This window comes from Schistocerca piceifrons, chromosome 4, assembly GCF_021461385.2.
Source record: "Schistocerca piceifrons isolate TAMUIC-IGC-003096 chromosome 4, iqSchPice1.1, whole genome shotgun sequence".
Lineage (NCBI taxonomy): Eukaryota > Metazoa > Arthropoda > Insecta > Orthoptera > Acrididae > Schistocerca > Schistocerca piceifrons.
In genome coordinates, this window is record NC_060141.1 from 18,713,722 (window position 1) to 18,734,858 (window position 21,137).

Sequence of the window (21,137 nt, forward strand, 5' to 3'; positions counted from 1 at the left end):
TTGAAGGTGACAATGAACATCAGTATTGAAACAGAACATAATGTGAGTATTTTGGAAGGCTTTGCTGAACAAAAGTTATGACAGCTGGGCATTGACCTCAAAAACCTGTATTTCCAGCAGAATGAAGCAACAGCCCACACCATGCAAAACTGTATGGCTGTAAAAATGTTATTTCTCATTTCAGTGAAAACATTTGGCCAACTCTGTCACCTGAACTCAGTGTACCAAATTTTTTTTCTGTGGGAGTTCCTGAAAAACCCTATGTTCCACAGGCATATCATGGGTATTCAAGAAATCAAGCAAGTATTGATGACAAAGTCACAGCCATTGATAAGGACCTATGGAAGTAAATGTACAACAACTTAAGAACACCCGACAGTAATTTAAGATCACAAAATTTACACTACAAAAGTTGTTTCTAGACTGAAATCATGAGAAAATCATTACAAAATGCAACACAGTAACATTTTGTAACTACTGTGTAGTACATTTATTATATGTATAAAAAGAAATATGTATTACAAGTGACTGAAGATGCTTCATAAATAAAATAAGTGAAACACATATAGCAATAAACAAACTGCCTTTTATAGTGATTGGGGGGAGAGATAATGTGAATTGTTCAGAGCTCAAGTAATTATTGTTTAGCTGAACCAGAAATCATATGCCCAGACTTGCATGCAGGTACGGATGTGTGCATGTTAAGAATGTTGTGGCAGTTCTGGAACATTTATTTAATGTTAATTCCTTTGAGTTTTAATGAGCAGCTTCATGTTTATCTAGTCTCCACATTCATGTAGAACAATGCCAGCATGGCTGTGGTGGCTGTTCTCTCTTCATTTTGACTTCTTCTCTGGAAAGGTCCATTTAAAAATGCAAGTCCTTGTTGCATTGGGAGGTTGAGATTAGCACATAGGTAGGTAGCAGAATGAAAACTTGCAACTTCCACATATTACAACTTTTAATTAACACCATACTGGGAGAGCTCAATTACATATGTCTTGGTAGCACCAGCACAAAATAAGAACAGACACTGTGACTGGTGAAAAAAGAAACCAAGGTACATAGAATAACTGATAGTTTAGCATTTAGTTTTCAGTTAGCTTACTCAGATAATCACACCTCCTTACAATATCTTTTCCACATGGGGATGGCATGAGTAAGAATCATTACAAATATTGTAATGATGTACGTATAGCCCATCTAAGGAACATAAATAACTGCCCTCTCACTGTATACTTGTGTAATCTATATCACTGGACGTCAGTATACGGTGGTGGTGCATTACACTATTAGCAATTTGCACCTTTTTTGTTCTTTAGGCTCTTGGCTTGGCATATCAGGGTACTGAGACCTTTATTCATGCCCAAGTTTATCTCATTTACTCCCGGGATATATATATATATATATATATATATATATATATATATATATATAGAGGGAAACATTCCACGTGGGAAAAATATATCTAAAAACAAAGATGATGTGACTTACCAAACGAAAGTGCTGGCAGGTCGATAGACACACAAACAAACACAAACATACACACAAAATTCAAGCTTTCACAACAAACTGTTGCCTCATCAGGAAAGAGGGAAGGAGAGGGAAAGACGAAAGGATGTGGGTTTTAAAGGAGAGGGTAAGGAGTCATTCCAATCCCAGGAGCGGAAAGACTTACCTGTCCTTTTTTCCCCCCAAGTCAAGTCCCTCCGCCCCCGGGACCGGAACGACTCCCCACCCTCCCCCCCAAAAACCCACATCCCAGTTGCTACAGTGGAAACCCTAACAATCAGACTCAACCAAAGAATTACAGACACTACAGCAAGGGCAAAGCAAGGTCAGTAAATGCGCCGACACTTCTTGCAATCCCAGCAATCGAGCTTCCGTGTGTTTACCTTCCACTACCCCTCGCAACTGTGCTATCAAGACTGCCATAATGTGTATTGACAGTTCTGCAGGGCTACACCCTCCTAAGACGGCAGTGTTTGACACTGGGCCGGACATGAGTGTGCATGCGCAACGAGTGTCACGTGATCCTGAACTGACAGCTCAACCAAAGACCAGTATTGAACCCTGCCTAAATCAGTTCATTCCTCCATCCAACTGTGATCCACGCTCACTGACCCCAAATCACTGCCTGTTAACTTTCCAGAATTTCTTAACCTCAAACACTGCCTCACTAACATTCCCAAAATCCCTCAATTTGGAAACTAACCTTACATCTGCAGAAATAACTGCAACTGATCCCAGCTTTACAATCCTATCTGCACACAAAGGCTCCACCACTGTTGTTTTGAACTGCAAGGACTACCTGGCAGAAGGATTCCATCAGCTGTCAGATACTTTCACCTACAGATCTTGCCACAGTGATCCCATTCCAGAAATCCACATGATCTCAAGTCATTACTCAAATTCTTAGCTCCATCCCAGAAGCTCTCTCCGGAGTTCACCTGTCTACTAACCCCTACCACTCCCTGCACTTTACATGCTGAATAAAGTCCACAAAACTAACCACACTGCATGCACCACTGTGGCCCCTTACTGTGCCCCCACTGGGAGAATCTCTGCTCTTATAGACCAACACATTCAAACTATTACCTGGAACCTACCCTCCTATGTAAAAGACACCAAGCATTTCCTCCACTGACCTTCCACAGACCCTGTCCCTTTACCACACAGTGCCCTGCTCATTACTGTTGATCCACCTCCCTTTATGCTAACATTCCTAATCCCCATGGCCTTACCATTATTGAAAACTACCTTTACCAACACCTGATGGATTCCAAAACAACACCCTCCTTCCTAGTCACCATGACCAGCTATATCCTCACTCACAATTACTTCTCCTTTGAAGGCATTTCCTACAAACAAATCTGGGGTACACCTATAGGCACCCGCATGGCACCATACTCGGAGCCTTTTCGATCCCTCCTGGACGTTTTCAGCATATTCACATTGACATTGTCGGCCCTCTCTCCCATCTAAAAGCTTTTGTTATGTTCTTTCGTCCATCAGCCGAACAACTCGCGCTGGGTTGAGGCTGTTCCCCTCCCCAATATCATGGCAGAAACTGTTGCTCGAGCTTTCACCGAGTCATGGGTATCGTGTTTCAGATGTCCAGCTATCATCATGACTGAACAGGGCAGACATTTTGAGTCAGCCCTGTTCAATGAGATTTGTAACATTTGCGGCACCTGGCGCATCCATACCACAGCATATCACCTGCAAAGTAACGGGCCAGTTGAGTGCTGGCACTACACTTTCAAGGCGGCTCATCAATGCCACAACTCTCTATAGACAGAGGCCCTTCCCCTTGTGCTACTTGGCATTCATGCGATCTATAAGGAAGACCTCAAGGGCACAATAGCCGAGTTCATATATGGCCAGAACACTGTTCTCCCTGGCGAACTTGTGAGCCCTTACGCTTCTCTCCCTCAGTCTGACTTACCTTCCTTTGTGGACTGTGTCAGATGCCACTTCATCAACCTCCATATCCCTCTGCCTGCCAGCCACTCCCACCTTAAGGTTCACGTCCCGTAATCTCTGGACAATTGTGAGAACGTCATGCTCCGAGATGACACTGTCCGTGCTCCCCTCCAACCTCCATATACTGGCCCGTACCAAGTTCTCCAGCGATCAGCCAACACCTACGACATCCAGATTAAAGATTCAGCTGTCACAGTCTCTATCAACAGACTCAAGCCTGCTCATGTTGAGCCTTCCTCTACCCCCCCCCCCCCCTTTCACGCCACAACCACGCCACTCACTGTCGTGGCTCACAACGCTCAGACCTCTCCCTCCAGGTCGGACTTACACACTTGATCGAGTGACTTCCAGCTCCAATCATCGAGCTCTCCTCTGACCTCGCCCTCTACTCCAGTCTCACACACTGTCGAGTGACCACATGCTGCCCAGGTTGAGCTTACCTATGGTCACGCCCTCGCGTCCAGGCCCTTTGCTCGTCCCTTCGATCTCTCCACCATCGCCGGCCTCACCCTGGCGAGGTTTCTCATGCCCCCCCATCTTGAACGTGCCCTTGCTTGAGGTGTTTGTTCCTGTCCCCCCAGACATAATCCATGACATCTCAATAATAGTATGCGATTATACACTGCTCATCGTGTGTTTCCCTTCATCCAGTGCTCATGACACAACCTCCGCCATTTCCTGCCACCTGGTGAAATGTGTTCCCCTCTCACCCGACGTCGACCTGGACATGCTTTGTGTGTTTGCCATGCCCACCACAGACATCGTTGTTGTTGCTCCATTCCACCCACAAACTGCTGGTCTACCTGTCGCTGCACGACCAGCACGCCCAGTACAGAGCCCGGCGCGCTGCGACGACTTCCAGGTTCGGTGGCCAAACCTGCCTTCACGACATCTACCCACGCAGCTCCCCGACAACAACCACCCCTGCTGACGCCTTAGTCACCCCCCATCCCGGCCTTTCAAGAGTACTCTGTACTGCGAGGGGGGGGGGGGGCTATGTGGAGTCGATTAGGTCAACACCAGCATCGACATATGTTTGTCTCTAGACTCCGAGTATCATCTTTGGACCCTGAGTATTGTCTTTGGGCGGTTCCACCATGTCAGTTCTTTGTGAGCCTTTTATGTGTTTAGGTGAATAAATGAAGTACTGTTAAAATGGTGTTGTTTGGTGTAACCAACCAGAATTTCCACCTCTGCTGCATACATAAAAAATAGTAGCATCTTTTTAACAGTTTCTTCTACTACAAGAGTTAGGCCAAATTATTTGTTTAAATGATGAAATTAAGAGATTTCATTATGCAAACAATAGTTTTGACAACACAATTAATTACTTTGGAATTAAGAGCTGGCTTTACTAACATGTTTTTGAATAGAGCGAAATAGATCCCATAAGAATGCTATTAGTTGTTCTTCAAAATGTTTATAATTAGTGCGGAATTTATATTTGCCTATAATTCAACAATAGAATTTAAGTTACGAAACAATTATTTATTTTAACCTATAACTGAAGATACTAACTAATAATAGGCAAAATAAATTAGAAAATTGATTACATACATAAAACTAAGCACAAAATTATATATTGTGTTATATTCTTCAATACTGAGTGCCAACCTTTCTCTTTTATGGAAATGCAGATTATACTCACGTATGTTAATTGTAATTATTTGAAAGTGAAAAAACAAATTTAAGGAAGCAAGTGGCAAAACAACAGGGGAAGAAAAAATATCCCAGCTTGCTTCGTCATACTTCCCTCCTCATCAGGGTAGTGTTGGTGATAGCATTCCAAGCAGTCAACGTGTTACGTGTGATGAATCGGGTGATGCTTTTCTTCTTACCACTCATGACTTCCACCACTATGGCTACAATGACTGTTCACATCTTTGCATATACCATTGAGAATATTTCCTTGCAACATCATAAACACTATTTGTTTGTTATTCATGCATCATCTCACTCCCTCAGAGACTATGGCTGTAACCTAAGGCTCAACTGAGCTTCCCAATTACCTACTGACTTTTTAGATTGCACTGTTTGAGCTTCCATTAGTGACGACAATCTGATTACAATTCATGTCCAAAGTGATCAGCCACAGCATTTGCACCTACTCCTATTCATGTCCCACTCTACCACTCAGATTAATCTCTGCAGCAACCAGCATGGTTGTGTTTTCGCTTTCCTCCACCTCAATCCATCTCGGTTTCTGTAACTGCTCCTACCCTGTGTTCTGCACTCTGAGGATGAGTGAAGGAGGGGTCGGGTTGGCTCTTTGGTGGATAAATGTATTGAGTAATGTGAAATATCTGCACTATGATCTCTGGCCCATACTGATGAGTCGGGCAGTCTCACTTTTACTGCGGAACTGTGTACTTGACATGTGTAAATGTGTTGCTAATAATAAAGCATTAATCATTTATAGTGATGTTCAGTTTGTTATTTTGCTATGAAAACAGCCTGCACCCACAAACTGCTTAAGTCTGTTTTAACATCATGTGCTGATACAAGCTTTCTGAGTCTATATGAATCACTACTAACACAAAGATGCTGGTTATAATGTAACTGAAGTGTAGCTACATCTGCTAAAAAATACAGATTGATGTGTTTCTGATTGCTGTGTTCATTCCTCACTACAATCATTTTTCAGTCGCAGAGCATAATGGTTCCTAATATAATGTGACCTGTTGTATTATGTTTTGTAGATGCTCGAAAATGACACAAGTGCCAGAATTGCAATAGTGAAATAAAAACAGTAACAGTTGAAAGCAATGTGATATCTTTTAAACAATCATTCTCCATTGTAACAGTGTATCAAAAACATAGCAAATGCTTACATTTTGCCTCAAGACTATATCAGTTCTTTTTCATAATTGTCTATTCTGTAGTGGGAATTAATTTGTCCAGTAAGTGTAACATTATGTATTTAGAGATAAACTTATTTTAATTCAGGGAAATATGTTGTACCTTGATAATGAAATCTCCAACACTAGGATTTGTGAAGATCAGCCAAAAATGAACTTGTGAAGGCAGTACACATGTAATATTCATATGAAGGGGTTCTGTTTGTTCTTCTGCAACTGTCAAATATGACTCCTTGAGGGATAACAATTGTGGTATTTTTGCCTTGCGTAGTTCACTCCATGGTTGTGCAATTCTCATTCCTGTGAGAAAGACAGATTATTGTATTGATGTTGATTCATTACAAAGTTTTACACATTATACAAACATTATTATCCAAAAGTAAGTTCATTATTTGAGGGTTAATTAATTTACTCATGTAGTTATCACTGTGTTCCATGGAACATGTCTGCCTGTGTAGCTCAGTAGTCTGCATGTTGGGGTGCTATGCAGAAGGCTTGTATGTGTGGATGGATATGTGCGTGTGTGCGAGTGTATACCTGTCCTTTTTTCCCCCTAAGGTAAGTCTTTCCGCTCCTGGGATTGGAATGACTCCTTACCCTCTCCCTTAAAACCCACTTCCTTTCGTCTTCCCCTCTCCTTCCCTCTTTCCTGATGAGGCAACAGTTTGTTGCGAAAGCTTGAATTTTGTGTGTATGTTTGTGTTTGTTTGTGTGTCTATTGACCTGCCAGCGCTTTTGTTCGGTAAGTCACCTCATCTTTGTTTTTATATATTATAGTTTTACATATATAGAACTTTTTCTGTGGAGTAAAAAAAATTTGATAAGCAGATCTGTTATCAGTTAGTGTTTGCAAGTACTTTTTAATTTTGTTACCGTCTTTGCATCAAAGGGTACGCAGTCAGAGGTTTTATGGTTGAGTATGTCATTCCCTTCTGTGCCACAGTTATGCTAAGTGATGGATAGTGAAAGTCACTTCTCATTTTACCATTACCTTTATGAAAGTTAATGTTATTTTTGAATTACTATTGTTGTTGACAACAAATGACATAAAGGAGTTTTTCCACATATTTAATCTGTTGAGAGGTGAAATCTGTGAAATTTTTGCTAATATAATGAAGAGTAATTTGGCTCATAGTTATGATATTTACAGCACTGCTACAAAATTAATAGTAAATATTTTTGGTCATTGTTATATACATCATCCACTGCTGATATTGATCTCACAGTAGCTTGTTTAAATAAAACATGTCAGAGAATAATTTAAGAAATATGATGTGAGGGGATTTATGCCAATGGTAATGTGTATACCTTCTTGAAGAATTAATTACCAGCCAATCAACTGCAAAATGTAAGGTATGTTTATGTTTAAGCCCCTTGACTGTGGTTTCAACATTCTGGAGAAGGTTTTTTTCCTTTTTTTTTTTTCGGTGTAATCTAGAGATGCTTGATCTTTTCGCCACAGCATCTCTACTAGTGGAGAGAAAGAGGTTGAGTGAGAAAAAGCACACCAGAGATAGAAAGGGATGGACCAGTGCCAGATCTGCAAATTAGATAATGTTCATGACGTCATAAAAAAGTCTATTTCAAAGTTTACAGACCAGTAGCTTTAAATAAATCTTCCATTTTGCAACTGATTGTCTGTTTATTATTTCTTCAAGCAGATTTCATCATGTGGTTGCAGCTCCAGCCAAGTAAAATAAAATAGTGTTTTAATCCATTCCTTCATTCATTATGCATTATGTTCCACAGATCACATTACGAATGAGAACAATCGATGATGTGGGTTGAGCCATTGTACGACGTTAACAAAGACAAGCAAAATTATTGAAACATTATCTGTAAACTGCCAATATAGTATCTGAGGTGTTTCAGAAGATGACTATCTGAAAAATACAAGATTTACAGGAAACAGTCATGGATCAGTGGACAGAGCAGCATTCCATGTTTTAACTAAAGTCACAGGTGCTCAATATTAGCACTGTTTACGGTGTAGCAAATAGCAGTATGATAGACAAACTGTTGCCATACATGTCCCAACACATTGTGATCAGTATCAGTGACTGCATTAATTATCCTTCATTGCAACTTCCAAATTAAGTGGCAGCAGAGGCAGGAACACACACTCTTTGACATATACTGATACAAAGAATCTTCCTTGCAGATTAACACTGTTTGCTGGACTGAGACTCCAACTCAAGACCTTTGCCTTTTACAGTCAAGTGCTCTATCAGCATGACTCATGGCTCATCCTTGCAGCTTTACTCCTGCCAGTACCTTGTCTGCTACCGTCCCAACTTCACAGAAGTTCTGGGAATCTGGAAGACGAGCCCTACTAAGCCCTGTCTCCACAGTATCCTTTTTTCCAGGAGTATTATTATTCCAAAAAGGAAAGCAATGAAAGTCATAACATCGAGTGGGAAACAAGAGAACTGTAGGCTATTACTCACAAACTTAGGAGCAACAACTGTTTATACTCATTATACACACATCAAAAGAAGTTTTGCATCACCTTGGTTCCGAGAGTTCTGGAACCTGTACAGAAAATTGGACTAGAGGTCAACATAAACATCATTTCTGCCATTTTTATTGCTCATGAAAGCCACACATAACATGTTGTACCACCATAAAGTGAGGTCTTCATAGGTGTTAGTCCATGTTGCTGTACACACCAGTAGCTCTAATGTCCAGTAGCACAACCTCTTTCATTCATGCGTGCCTGTATTTGTTGTGACACACTATCCACAAGGTCATCAAGGCACTGTTGGTCCAGATTGTCCCATTTCTCAATGGTGACTTGGTGTAGATCCCTCAGAGTGGTTGGCGGGTCACGTTGTCCTTTTCAGCCATTTGCAATCTATCCCAGGTTTGATAGGGTTCAAGTCTGGAGAACATACTGCCCACTCTAGTTGAGAGATGCCGTGATCCTGAAGAAAGTCATTCACAAGAGGTGCATGATGGGGACACAAATTGTCAGCCATGAAGGTGAATGCCTTGTCAGTATGCTGCTGATATGGTTGTACTATCAGTCAGAGGATGGCATTCATGTATCGTTCAGCCGTTATGGTGACTTCCATGACCACCAGCAGCGTATGTTGGCCCCACATAATGCCACCCCAAAACAGCAGGGAACCTCCACCTTGCTGGACAGTGTGCCTAAGGCGTTCAGCCTGGCTGGGTTGTCTCCAAACAGCTCTCCAACAATTGTCTGGTTGAAGGCATATGCAACACTCATGGGTGAAGAGAATGTGATGCCATCCCTGAGCAATACATTTGGCATGATGTTGGGTCCATCTGTACTGCACTGCATGGTGTCATGGTTTCAAAGACATACTTTGCAATGGATGTCGGGAGTGAAGTTTCTAATGCTTTAGACAACCTGGAGTGTGGTGTGAAATAGGACTGCATGCAAAATTCACACCTCTCCCCCATAGGTTGACTTACTTGGTATGTACAGCCGATCTTCTTCTCTTGATTTCTGGCTACGTTGATCTCCAAAAACTTCTTTTCCAAAGAATACTGCTGGTTAAGAGGAATTTATAAGACTCTCTCTCTACTTTTGAAATAATTTAGTACTCGAAGAATACTTTTAGTTCAGTCTTGGTATATTTCAACTTCCACGAATAACATATTCACCACTTCTCTCATAAATATTTGAATGTTTGCAAGTCAACTGATTGATATAGCATTAGACTCGATTAAATACATTTACAATAGCATAGTTTTTACAACCACATAATTTATGAACATCTCTTGCTCCTAGCAAGCCCAACACATGAATTACAATTAACAATGTTTCAACTGCTCTTCTTTTTTCTTGTTACAGTAATCAATGATATAAAACACCATAAGATACACAAACACTCCTTGTTCTTCTAATATGACTTTCGTGGTGTAAGCAGCAAACACTTGTTGATGCCGTTCTACTGTCATGTTTACCTTGTGCTCGTGACTTCTTTTCAGCCTGCATACACAAACATGTGTTGCACAGTATGTATGTTGTCTCACACTTATTTTTAAAATATTGTGTGTTCAAGATGGTGGAAGGATGATTGGTTCTAGAATTTATGGGGAAATTCTTGAACTACATATCCCTCCCCTCAGTTCAAACATGCGATATTTCATACATACTCATTAAGTACATTAGTAGTATATATAACAATTCATAATTCCACAGTATACATTCTACATTTTTTTAACTGTGCATAACCCTTTTATTTACTATTTAGCTTTTCTTTCTTCATTTCACTGTGATTGTAAAACAGGAATATTTTTCTCAATGTTGGAGTCAACTCTTTTATATCTAGGAATTGTGGGGCCTACACTGTTGATTTCAAATCATAAGTTCCAGGTGTTCATAACACTTGAGTATTTTACTCTTTATTCTAATTTTTTGTACTGCTTCTTAAATCGTAATAGTCTCATTAATTCTAGACTGTTTGTACTCTGGAGGAACTCTGGGCAAATAAAAGTGTTCTTCTCGACACTTGTAAACTCACATAAAACACAATAGTGCTAGTGGAATATAGAATTCAAACTGACCAGAGCAATTCCTACAAAATGTGTGACTTCTGCCACATACTGTCCTTTTCCCCTAGGGTCAGTACCTATAACTTACATGTGGGTTGACCCTATGAGTACACTTCCTCCATACATTCTGGTAGGTACTCCCCTTTATAAGAAATCCTTATTCTTCAGGCCACAGGTCATCCTAACTCTCTGTAGGTATGCCTGCCCTATATCTGTTGCAAATGCTGGGTATGAATAGGATTGGGGAGGAGTTTGTGGCACAACTTGACTAGAAGAAGGGATTGGTTGGTAGGACATGTTCTGAGGCATCAAGGGATCACCAATTTAGTATTGGAGGGCAGCGTGGAGGGTAAAAATCATAGAGGGAGACCAAGAGATGAATACACTAAGCAGATTCAGAAGGATATAGGTTGCAGTAGGTACTGGGAGATGAAGAAGCTTGCATAGGATAGAGTAACATGGAGAGCTGCATCAAACCAGTCTCAGGACTGAAGACCACAACAACGACAACAACAACAATTAACTACAATCTGTACTGCATTCTCCTTCATTACTCATGCCTCCTTCTTATGTATACTTGCTGTAAAATCATCATAGTTTTTCTATACTTATGTATATATACGATATTGAATCATTATATATATAGACACACACAAGTGCAATGTAGAACCATCACAATAAACAACAATGTGTGCATATATCCCAATGTACACATACATTCCCCCTACAATACTTCACAGTGCTCACTTCTTGACATGTTTCTAGTTAGAAGTGAACTCATGTATCTTTGTGTGTATGATGATGTGTTTGTGTGTTCTGATTCTTCAGCCTTATTATGTAAAAATGAGTTGTAGGCTATTGGAAACCATGGAGACTAGGAAGGACATCTGTGATAGAAGTATATGAATATGGAAAGAGGAAAAAAATAGATAGGTCCTCAAAAGAGAAGTTGTTGTTGTTGTTGTTGTGGTCTTCAGTCCTGAGATTGGTTTGATGCAGCTCTCCATGCTACTCTATCCTGTGCAAGCTTCTTCATCTCCCAGTACCTACTGCAACCTACATCCTTCTGAATCTGCTTAGTGTATTCATCTCTTGGTCTCCCTCTACGATTTTTACCCTCCATGCTGCCCTCCAGTACTAAACTGGTGATCCCTTGATGCCTCAGAACATGTCCTACCAACCGATCCCTTCTGCTGGTCAAGTTGTGCCACAAACTTCTCATCTCCCCAATCCTATTCAATACTTCCTCATTAGTTATGTGATCTACCCATCTAATCTTCAGCATTCTTCTGTAGCTCCACATTTTGAAAGCTTCTAATCTCTTCTTGTCCAAACTATTTATTGTCCATGTTTCACTTCCATACATGGCTACACTCCATACAAATACTTTCAGAAATGACTTCCTGACACTTAAATCTATACTCGATGTTAACAAATTTCTCTTCTTCAGAAACGCTTTCCTTACCATTGCCAGTCTACATTTTATATCCTCTCTACTTCGACCATCATCAGTTACTTTGCTCCCCAAATAGCAAAACTCCTTTACTACTTTAAGTGTCTCATTTCCTAATCTAATTCCCTCAGCATCACCTGACTTAATTCGACTACATTCCATTATCCTCATTTTGCTTTTGTTGATGTTCATCTTATATCCTCCTTTCAAGACACTGTCCATTCCATTCAACTGCTCTTCCAAGTCCTTTGCTGTCTCTGACAGAATTACAATGTCATCGGCGAACCTCAAAGTTTTTATTTCTTCTCCATGGATTTTAATACCTACTCCAAATTTTTCTTTTGTTTCCTTTACTGCTTGCTCAATATACAGATTGAATAACATCGGGGAGAGGCTACAACCCTGTTTTACTCCCTTCCCTACCACTGCTTCCCTTTCATGTCCCTCGAATCATATAACTGCCATCTGGTTTCTGTACAAATTGTAAGAAAGGAAAAAATAGAAATGGTTGCTAAGATTGAAGAAGAGAAAGAAGACAGCCCCAAAGATAGGAAACCCTTCCCACCCCCTTCCCCAGGATCCCTACCTCACCTGTACTTGAGTGAGAAGCCATACGAGGTATGGTGTTAAATCATTTCCTACAGAGCGGACATTCTCACCTTCACCCTTGAGGTCCCCAAAAGAAATCTTTGCAACCCCTATGGAAACAGCAAATGGTGAAGCATCAGGCACACTTGTTTGTGACAGCCATTTGAAAGGTATTGTGTTAGTCATGATTTACCTGCTAGTGTAAATCACACTTCTACCTACACTGCCTACCCCCTTTCAAAATCGATACAGACCCTCCCACCTATGTTACATCTCATAAAAGGTATAAAATATTCTGTATCAAGTATAAAATTGTATATTCTATTCAGTTTCCTAGGCGAATTCTGCTTCAAAGACTTTAACTCAATTGTCTTACATTCAGTGTGAGAATGGCATTGTCATGAATTTGGAAATTATTCAAAATTAATGTGCCAGGTGTGGTTCTCCCTATTTACTTAGGACTAGGATTGCCAGGCAGCTTTCCTGAAAACTATATTTTTCTGGGATCATTCATATTAATAGATTTAATGACATTAACTTCACCCAGACTTCTGTCCACAGATTTGCACAGAACACTGGTGAATCAATTACTTACAGACTAATTCAGGCAAAAATAAAACCTAACTATATGTGGATGGTGAGAGAGACTGGTTGGCTAGGCAGATTTAGTCTATCTTTCCTCAGGGGTAATGTGCACACCATTTCCCATCCCATGTCGCCACCTAGCAAGTCAGAATAATTTTGAATAAGATGGGATGAGCCATGAGGACAGGTAGGGGCACACCCTCGAGTAACTGAGGATAATGCAATCAAAATTCCTAGTTGGCTCAACTCTCTAACAACTGAGGATGCCACAGTCGAACTCCTAGTGGGCACAACTCTCTAACAACTGAGGATGACACAGTCAAACTCCTAGTGGGCATAACTCTCTACTGAGTATGACTCAGTCAAACTCCTTGGGGGCACAACTCTCTAACAACCAAGGATGACGCTGTCACATACCGGGAGCAGTTTTGGGTGACATAATCACAATTCCTTGATGGTATGTTTCTTTACTAAACTGTAAGTGGGGGTGATAGGATAATGTAAGAAATAGGGGGATAGTGTAAGAAGTTGGGGAAATTTGGTACAGGAAAATTTTATTACAGAAGAAACACCAAAAACAACTTGGGATCTGACGATTGTCACTCTGCCCATTAACACAGAACATTAACATCCCTAGGAGACAGATGTGACTCTGCCCGGATCCCATGGATATGATATTAACTTCATTTGAGCAATTGCAAACCAGTACTTCTTGTTAAATTTTGTGTGAATGTCTCCCCACTGCAAAACAGTCACCACTTTACTAGGTAGCACAACACCAGGTAAAGTTATTCTGTTTTCTGCTCTAGCTTGGTTAAATTTGAATCCTTTCCACAAGTCGCCTATAACCTTGCTGGTTTTTTTTATTATTAAGTTTGGAAGAAGTAATAGTCGAAATGTTTCCGGAGGTCACTCTCACGGCAACTTTTTGGTCAATTAATTCTTCTACCCGCTCCTCCAGTCTACATATATTTTTTATGTCTGAGGTTTCTAATTTCTCTTTAAAGTTTCTTGACGCATTATCTACTCAAGTGTTAATGCCTGAAATTTGTGATTGGACTATTAGTATTAACTTATGCTGTTTTTCAACATTCTCTCTCAAATTGTGCAATCTTTGCTTTACAGCATCACATGTAACATTACATACATTTTGAAATCATCCAAACTTCTGACCATATTCAGATTCTACATTATTATATTTGTCTTCAATATAGCATTCTAACTTTTTAGCTAAGTCCTGAAATTGGTTGCTCTGTGTCTGACTAAAGTTAGTGAACAGTTGGTTTACATGACTGCTTAATGAACTAGTTAATTCCTCTTTCAAATCTATTTTAAAATTCTCTGCTTTAGTAGTGAAAGCATCAAATTCAGTCTTAAAATTTCCCATACCTTCACATAAATTACTGAAGTCTTTACTTTGTGAATCTACCTTAGCACTTAACAATCCTTAGGTTTTATTCTAAACACCTAATTGATTATTTAATTGAGTATGCACTGTGTGTATTTCTCTACTTAAATTAGCATTCTGTGCATCAAGTTTTTCATTTAAAGATACACTTATTTCATTTCTAAAAGAAACACCCTGGTCATCTATTTTATCATTTAACTGAGTATTTATTGAGTCTAATTTAAGACTTAGTTCCTTTCTTAAAGCTGCTGAATCTGCACTTTGGGCTTTGATTAAATTTACTATCTGAGACTAGTGTGGCACCTCCTCACTCACTTTCACTGCCATGGCGGGTTCTGAAGTTTCCCCAATTCTCTTTGTATTATCCATATTCTTCTTACCTTTAGATCTAGTAATCATCAAAAAAATTCTAGACTGAGTGTAATAACTATACTACCAGTTTATTATTCAACAGTTTCTTTAACTTTACACTCAATCAATTATTATTTTGCACTCACCCAGTATAGAGTTCCAGCTACATTGGTGAGCGGATGCATAATCAGTGCTGGTGAACAGCACTGACGCTGGTGTGCATTGAATGTTGCTTTCAGCATCAGCGGGCTTATGTAGAATCAGCACTGGTGGTCAGTGACTGGTGCTGGAATCATCGTCTAATAGGTTGGAATCTTCTCTCTCTTCTTTTAATGTTATGTCTTCCTTACATCTTCTCTTTTATTGCATTTATTAATTTTCACCATTTGAACTTTTTAGGAAGAATCCAATTCCATGAGACAGTTCTCTTGTCTTCTTATACCTGGTTCCAATGGCAACAAATCATATCTTCTGCTTCAATTTCCTCTCAAAATTCGGATTTCTTCAAGTCCTGTCATGGTCACAATGTTCTAAGATTTAGATGACCTGGAGTGTGGTGTGAAATTGGATTGCACCCAAAATTCACACCTCTCCCCCATAGGTTGACTTACTTGGTATGTACAGCCGATCTTCTTCTCTTGATTTCTGGCTACGTTGATCTCCAAAAACTTCTTTTCCAAAGAATACTGCTGGTTAAGAGGAATTTATAAGACTCTCTCTCTACTTTTGAAATAATTTAGTACTCGAAGAATACTTTTAGTTCAGTCTTGGTATATTTCAACTTCCACGAATAACATATTCACCACTTCTCTCATAAATATTTGAATGTTTGCAAGTCAACTGATTGATATAGCATTAGACTTGATTAAATACATTTACAATAGCATAGTTTTTACAACCACATAATTTATGAACATCTCTTGCTCCTAGCAAGCCCAACACATGAATTACAATTAACAATGTTTCAACTGCTCTTCTTTTTTCTTGTTACAGTAATAAATGATATAAAACACAATAAGATACATAAACACTCCTTGTTCTTCTAATATGACTTTCGTGGTGTAAGCAGCAAACACTTATTGATGCCGTTCTACTGTCACTTTTACCTTGTGCTCGTGACTTCTTTTCAGCCTGCACACACAAACATGTGTTGCACAGTATGTATGTGTCTCACACTTATTTTTAAAATATTGTGTGTTCAAGATGGTAGAAGGATGAGTGGTTCTAGAATTTATACAGAAACTCTTGAACCACTACAAGTTGTGCATCATGCAGCCTATTGCGCACAGTTTGAGTCATAACACGACATCCTGTGGTGCAGACAAAACCTTATTCAACATGTTGGCATTGCTGTAAGGGTTCCTCTGAACCATAATCAATAGGTAGTGATCGTCCACTGCAGTGGTAGCCCTTGGGCAGCCTGAGCGAGGCATGTCAATGACAGTTCCTGTCTCTCTGTATCTCCTCCATGTCTGAACAACATCACTTTGGCTCACTTTGTGACACCTGGACACTTACCTCGTTGAGAGCCCTTCCTAGCACACAGTAACAATGCAGACATTATTGAACCATTGTATTGTCTGTCTAGGTATGGTTGAACTACAGACAACATGAGCCATGTATCTCCTTTATGGCTAAATTATTGGAACTGATCAGCTGTCAGACTTCCTCCGTGTAATAGATGTGATATGTGTTTTATTCATCTCATTATGTACAATTTTCAAATCGTTTGATTTGATGTACAGACGACATGTCAAGATTTACAAAAGAAACTTTTTTCACTTTTTTTAAGAGAAATACAGTAGTTTACATTATATTTTACATTTCTAAGTTACAGCTACACATGTACATAAAATAATACATTTCATACAATCCCTGTGTTCAGATTTTGAAGCTGTCCTCAATGAATTCATCGACAGAATAACAACACTTTTCCACCAAAAGAGTAAAGAGCAATCGTTTCAGTGAAACAATCTCCATTTTAAATATATTACTGCCTTTTATTTTATTGAAAATTTTTAACCCCATACACTCTGGCATTTGGGCATAAAGTTTTAACCCTTTTAGTGCCAAATACGATCTGATCGTGATCCAGATTTTCGGCGAAAAATGCCAGTAATGATCTGATCGTGATGCCTTTCTCATTCGCTAGGAAATACTAACAACTTTGCCTTCAAGTGCGGAAAAAATGAATGAGAAAGGCATCATGATCAGATCGTTACTGGCATTTTTTGCCGAAAATCTGGATCACGATCAGATCGTATTTGGCACTAAAAGGGTTAAACGATGTGTTGGAAGTTTGAAGTTATCTCTGTTGCGAGTGCTGTAGTTGTGGTCAAAACGGAAAGTGTCTAGTGTATGTTGATTTCTATATAGGAGCACCACCATCTCATATATGTGAAGCGAGGGGATAGATAGTATTTTTAAATTTTTTAACAGTGGCCAACAGGATTCCCGTTGTTTTGCAACACACATGTTTCTAATTACTTTCTATTGTAATACTAGGAGCCTAGTGACATTTGCTGAATTTCCCCAGAAGATTATGCCATAACAAATAACTGACTAAAAGTAGCAGTGATAAACTATCTTTCTGGTATCTATGTTTGTGGCAGCTGACAAAATATACATTGCAAATGCTAAGTTGTTCAGTTTATTTGCTAAGTAATCTATGTGTACCTTCCAATTTAAATTTTTTGTCAAGATTTAGGCCTAAGAACTTCATGTGGTTTGCTTCTGTGATATCCTGATCATTGCAAGTTATCTTTATTTCACTCCTTTCTACTGATTTAGCTTCAAATTGCATCATTTTGGTTTTTGTTACATTTAGTTTTAGTCCATTTTGATAGAACCAAGATTCAAGTTTTTCCAAAGTATTTTTGACTTTTTCTGGAATATTTTCAGATACCTCATTTTCAATTAGAACTGATGTATTATCAGCAAATAAGATTGAATGAGCATCAATAGCAACTGGTAGGTCATTTACGTAAAAAAGAAACAGATAGGGACCCAATACCGAACCTTGTGGGACTCCTTGGGGAACTGTTTTGCAGTCTGATGAATAATTAGTTCCATTTGAAGTTAAAATTTCTCTTTGTTTCCTACCTGACAGGTAAGAGCTAAACCATTTTAAAGCAGTGTCCCTGATTCCATACATCTGTAATTTGTGGAGGAGTAAAGCATGGTTCACTGAATCAAAAGCTTTAGTCAGATCACAGAATATACCTGTGACCTTTCTACCTTTATCTAACCAGGAGCATATTTTTTGGATAAACTCATTTATAGCATTCACAGTGCTTTTACCCTGTTGGAATCTGAACTGGTTTTTAAAAATTATGTCATTTACAGTAAGAAACTTATTAATTTGTTTTGCTGCAATCTTTTCAAACACTTTAGAGAAGACCGGCAAGAGAGAGATAGGGCAGTAATTCCCTATATCTTCTGTTGATCCTTTCTTGAATACAGGTTTGATCTCACCATATTTCAATACATCTGGAAAGCATCCCTGTTCAAAAGATGCTGCTAATGCAGGGTTGTTTACTTTTTTGGGCAGGTTTAGTGACATCCCTGAACAGTCAAAGGGGCTGGGTCGGTGACACAATATCCACAGTCAATGTCTATCTTCAAGAGTTCTGGGAACTGGGTTGATGCAAAACTTTTTTTGTTGTGTGTATATTTTTGTCCCTCCTTCACATTAAGGAATATCTAGATTCTTTCAACAGTAGGCATGATCACAAGAGCTGCAAAAAAGAGAGGAAAGTATACCAACCTGTCAACTGTCAAAAACAAGTGAGAGCTCTCTCAACATTGCCCTGAGACTGTTTGGATCTTTATGAGTGGAAGTGCAGGTCTCCCCACTGGAGAAGTTCAAGAACGAAATTTGATTATAACTATGTCCACTCTACTCCATCCAGGAATTTTTTTTACTGTGAAGAAAGTTAATGGATTTACCAGACTTTCTCCAAAACAAGTGAATCCATCATAGAACTGAAATGTCAATAGCAGGTAAAATGTATGTATTGTAAAATGCTTAATCTGTCACATTTTTTGTATTGTTACACATTATTAGCATATATCAATTTTGTAATTTTTGACACAGTCTGTCCAGCCATGGCTGGTGAATGACACAGACTTGGTAACAAGTAATAACAATAGGTTTATGGAAGAACAATGTTGTTTACAAAACTAGAGAAAATCAGCACTCAGAGGCTACAGGAATTTATTGCCAAAACTACACAACAGTGAGACACGATCTCCCTAAGTGGTCATGCACCTACTAGAAAGCAAAATGAATCACGAACAATGTGCCAGGCATTGACTTCACTTAAACAGAAATGGAAAGCTGAAGTTAGTGAACCAGATAATGGAACCTTGTAATGAACTGCATAAAACCACGGACCCAATTATTCTAGATCATAATCAATAGGTTTTTTAAGTACAAGAAGCAACATAAAAGTATTGAACTTAACACCCTGGATTTGAAAGAACCCAGTTCATATGCTGAGGAAACTGGCTTGAAAATGAGTAAATGGTCTCTACAGTGCAGTGTGAAAGTTCTGTGTAATAATTCCACTGAATAAGAATCCCCTATCGCAGAGTGTTACGATTTATACAAAATGAAATATAAATAAAAAATTCTACACCTTAATACACAGTATCTCAGAAATAAACTCAATGTTCTGCAAGTGTTTGTGGACGAGTATTCACTACGCTTATTAGTAATAACAGAACGTGAACTGGATGTTCATGAAATTGGGTATTACAGGATTAGGAGGTTATGAAATAGCAGATAGTTGCTGCAGGCATCAACAGAAAGGAGGTGAGCTGGCAATGTTTGTTAATGAACATCTTACGTTGAAAAGAATCTCATTTGTTGAACAATACTCTAAATAAGGTGCTCCTTCTTTAGAGTATTGTTCAACAAATGAAATGGATAGTGTTGTGGCCCATATAAACACTCATTCGAGCAGACTGGCTAAACCTAAAGTTAATGCAATGTACCAATACTGATGTGTTATTGTATCTTGATAGACTTAATAGATCAATTAGCCAAAAATACCTCTCATCATCATTTTCCAGCTCCAGTTTCCTGGGTGTGGTGTACAAGCACTCACCATCTCTGTTTTCTTTCACACATCTTCTGGTCTGGGACAGCTTTGCATTTGTGTCCTTTCTCCTCCACGTCTGATCCTGCAGTCTCTATCCAGTATTTTCTTGGTCTTCCTTATGGTCTCCTTATGAGACTCAGGCTGAAATACATTATGGCAGGTCTTTGGCTGTTCATTCTCATTATGTGCCCACACCACTGAAGCCTGCATTTCTGTATGAGGCTGGTAACAGGATCCTCAATATCAGCTACTTTTCTGTTCACCTCATTCCTGATTTTGTCCTTTCTAGTTGTTTGATTCATAGTTATAACGAATCTAATTACTGTTGCCTGAATTCTGGTGAGGCCTTTCTTTAGTACGCTACACGTTTCTAAGCCATACGTTAGGACTGGCAAAAAATAGGCAGGGTACATGGTCGCTTTTGAATTTTTTGGCATTTCATCATCCCAGGGAAGTTTTCTGATTTGACTGTAAAAATTGGCTGCTTTCTGTGTCATGCTGAGTGTTTCCTGCTTAATGACGTTGATTTTTGAGATCACACTTCCTAGGAACTTGAAATGTGAAACGTAATCTACTTTGACTCCTTCTAGAAATATATTTGAGGTTGTTCCTTGCATGCTGATGATTATTTCTATTGTCTTTGTTTTAGTTATTTTTGTTATTTTTTGTCCAAAATGTTTGAATATGTTGTTCCAGTCATTAAACTTTCTTCTGTGCTTCAGGTTCTGTCTCTCCCCGCACGGTCAAAGCATTTGGTTTTCTGTCTGTTTTCTTGA

General features: G+C 39.2%; 1 protein-coding gene across 1 annotated transcript in view; it reads right to left on the bottom strand.

Moving 5' to 3' along the window:
- Positions 1 to 21,137, bottom strand: part of LOC124795555 — a 158,073-nt gene that overhangs the window by 113,305 nt on the left and 23,631 nt on the right. The window contains exon 4 of the mRNA XM_047259628.1: positions 6,448 to 6,644. Within this exon, the coding sequence (XP_047115584.1) occupies positions 6,448 to 6,644 (197 nt within the window). The remainder of the gene's footprint in view (positions 1 to 6,447; positions 6,645 to 21,137) is intronic.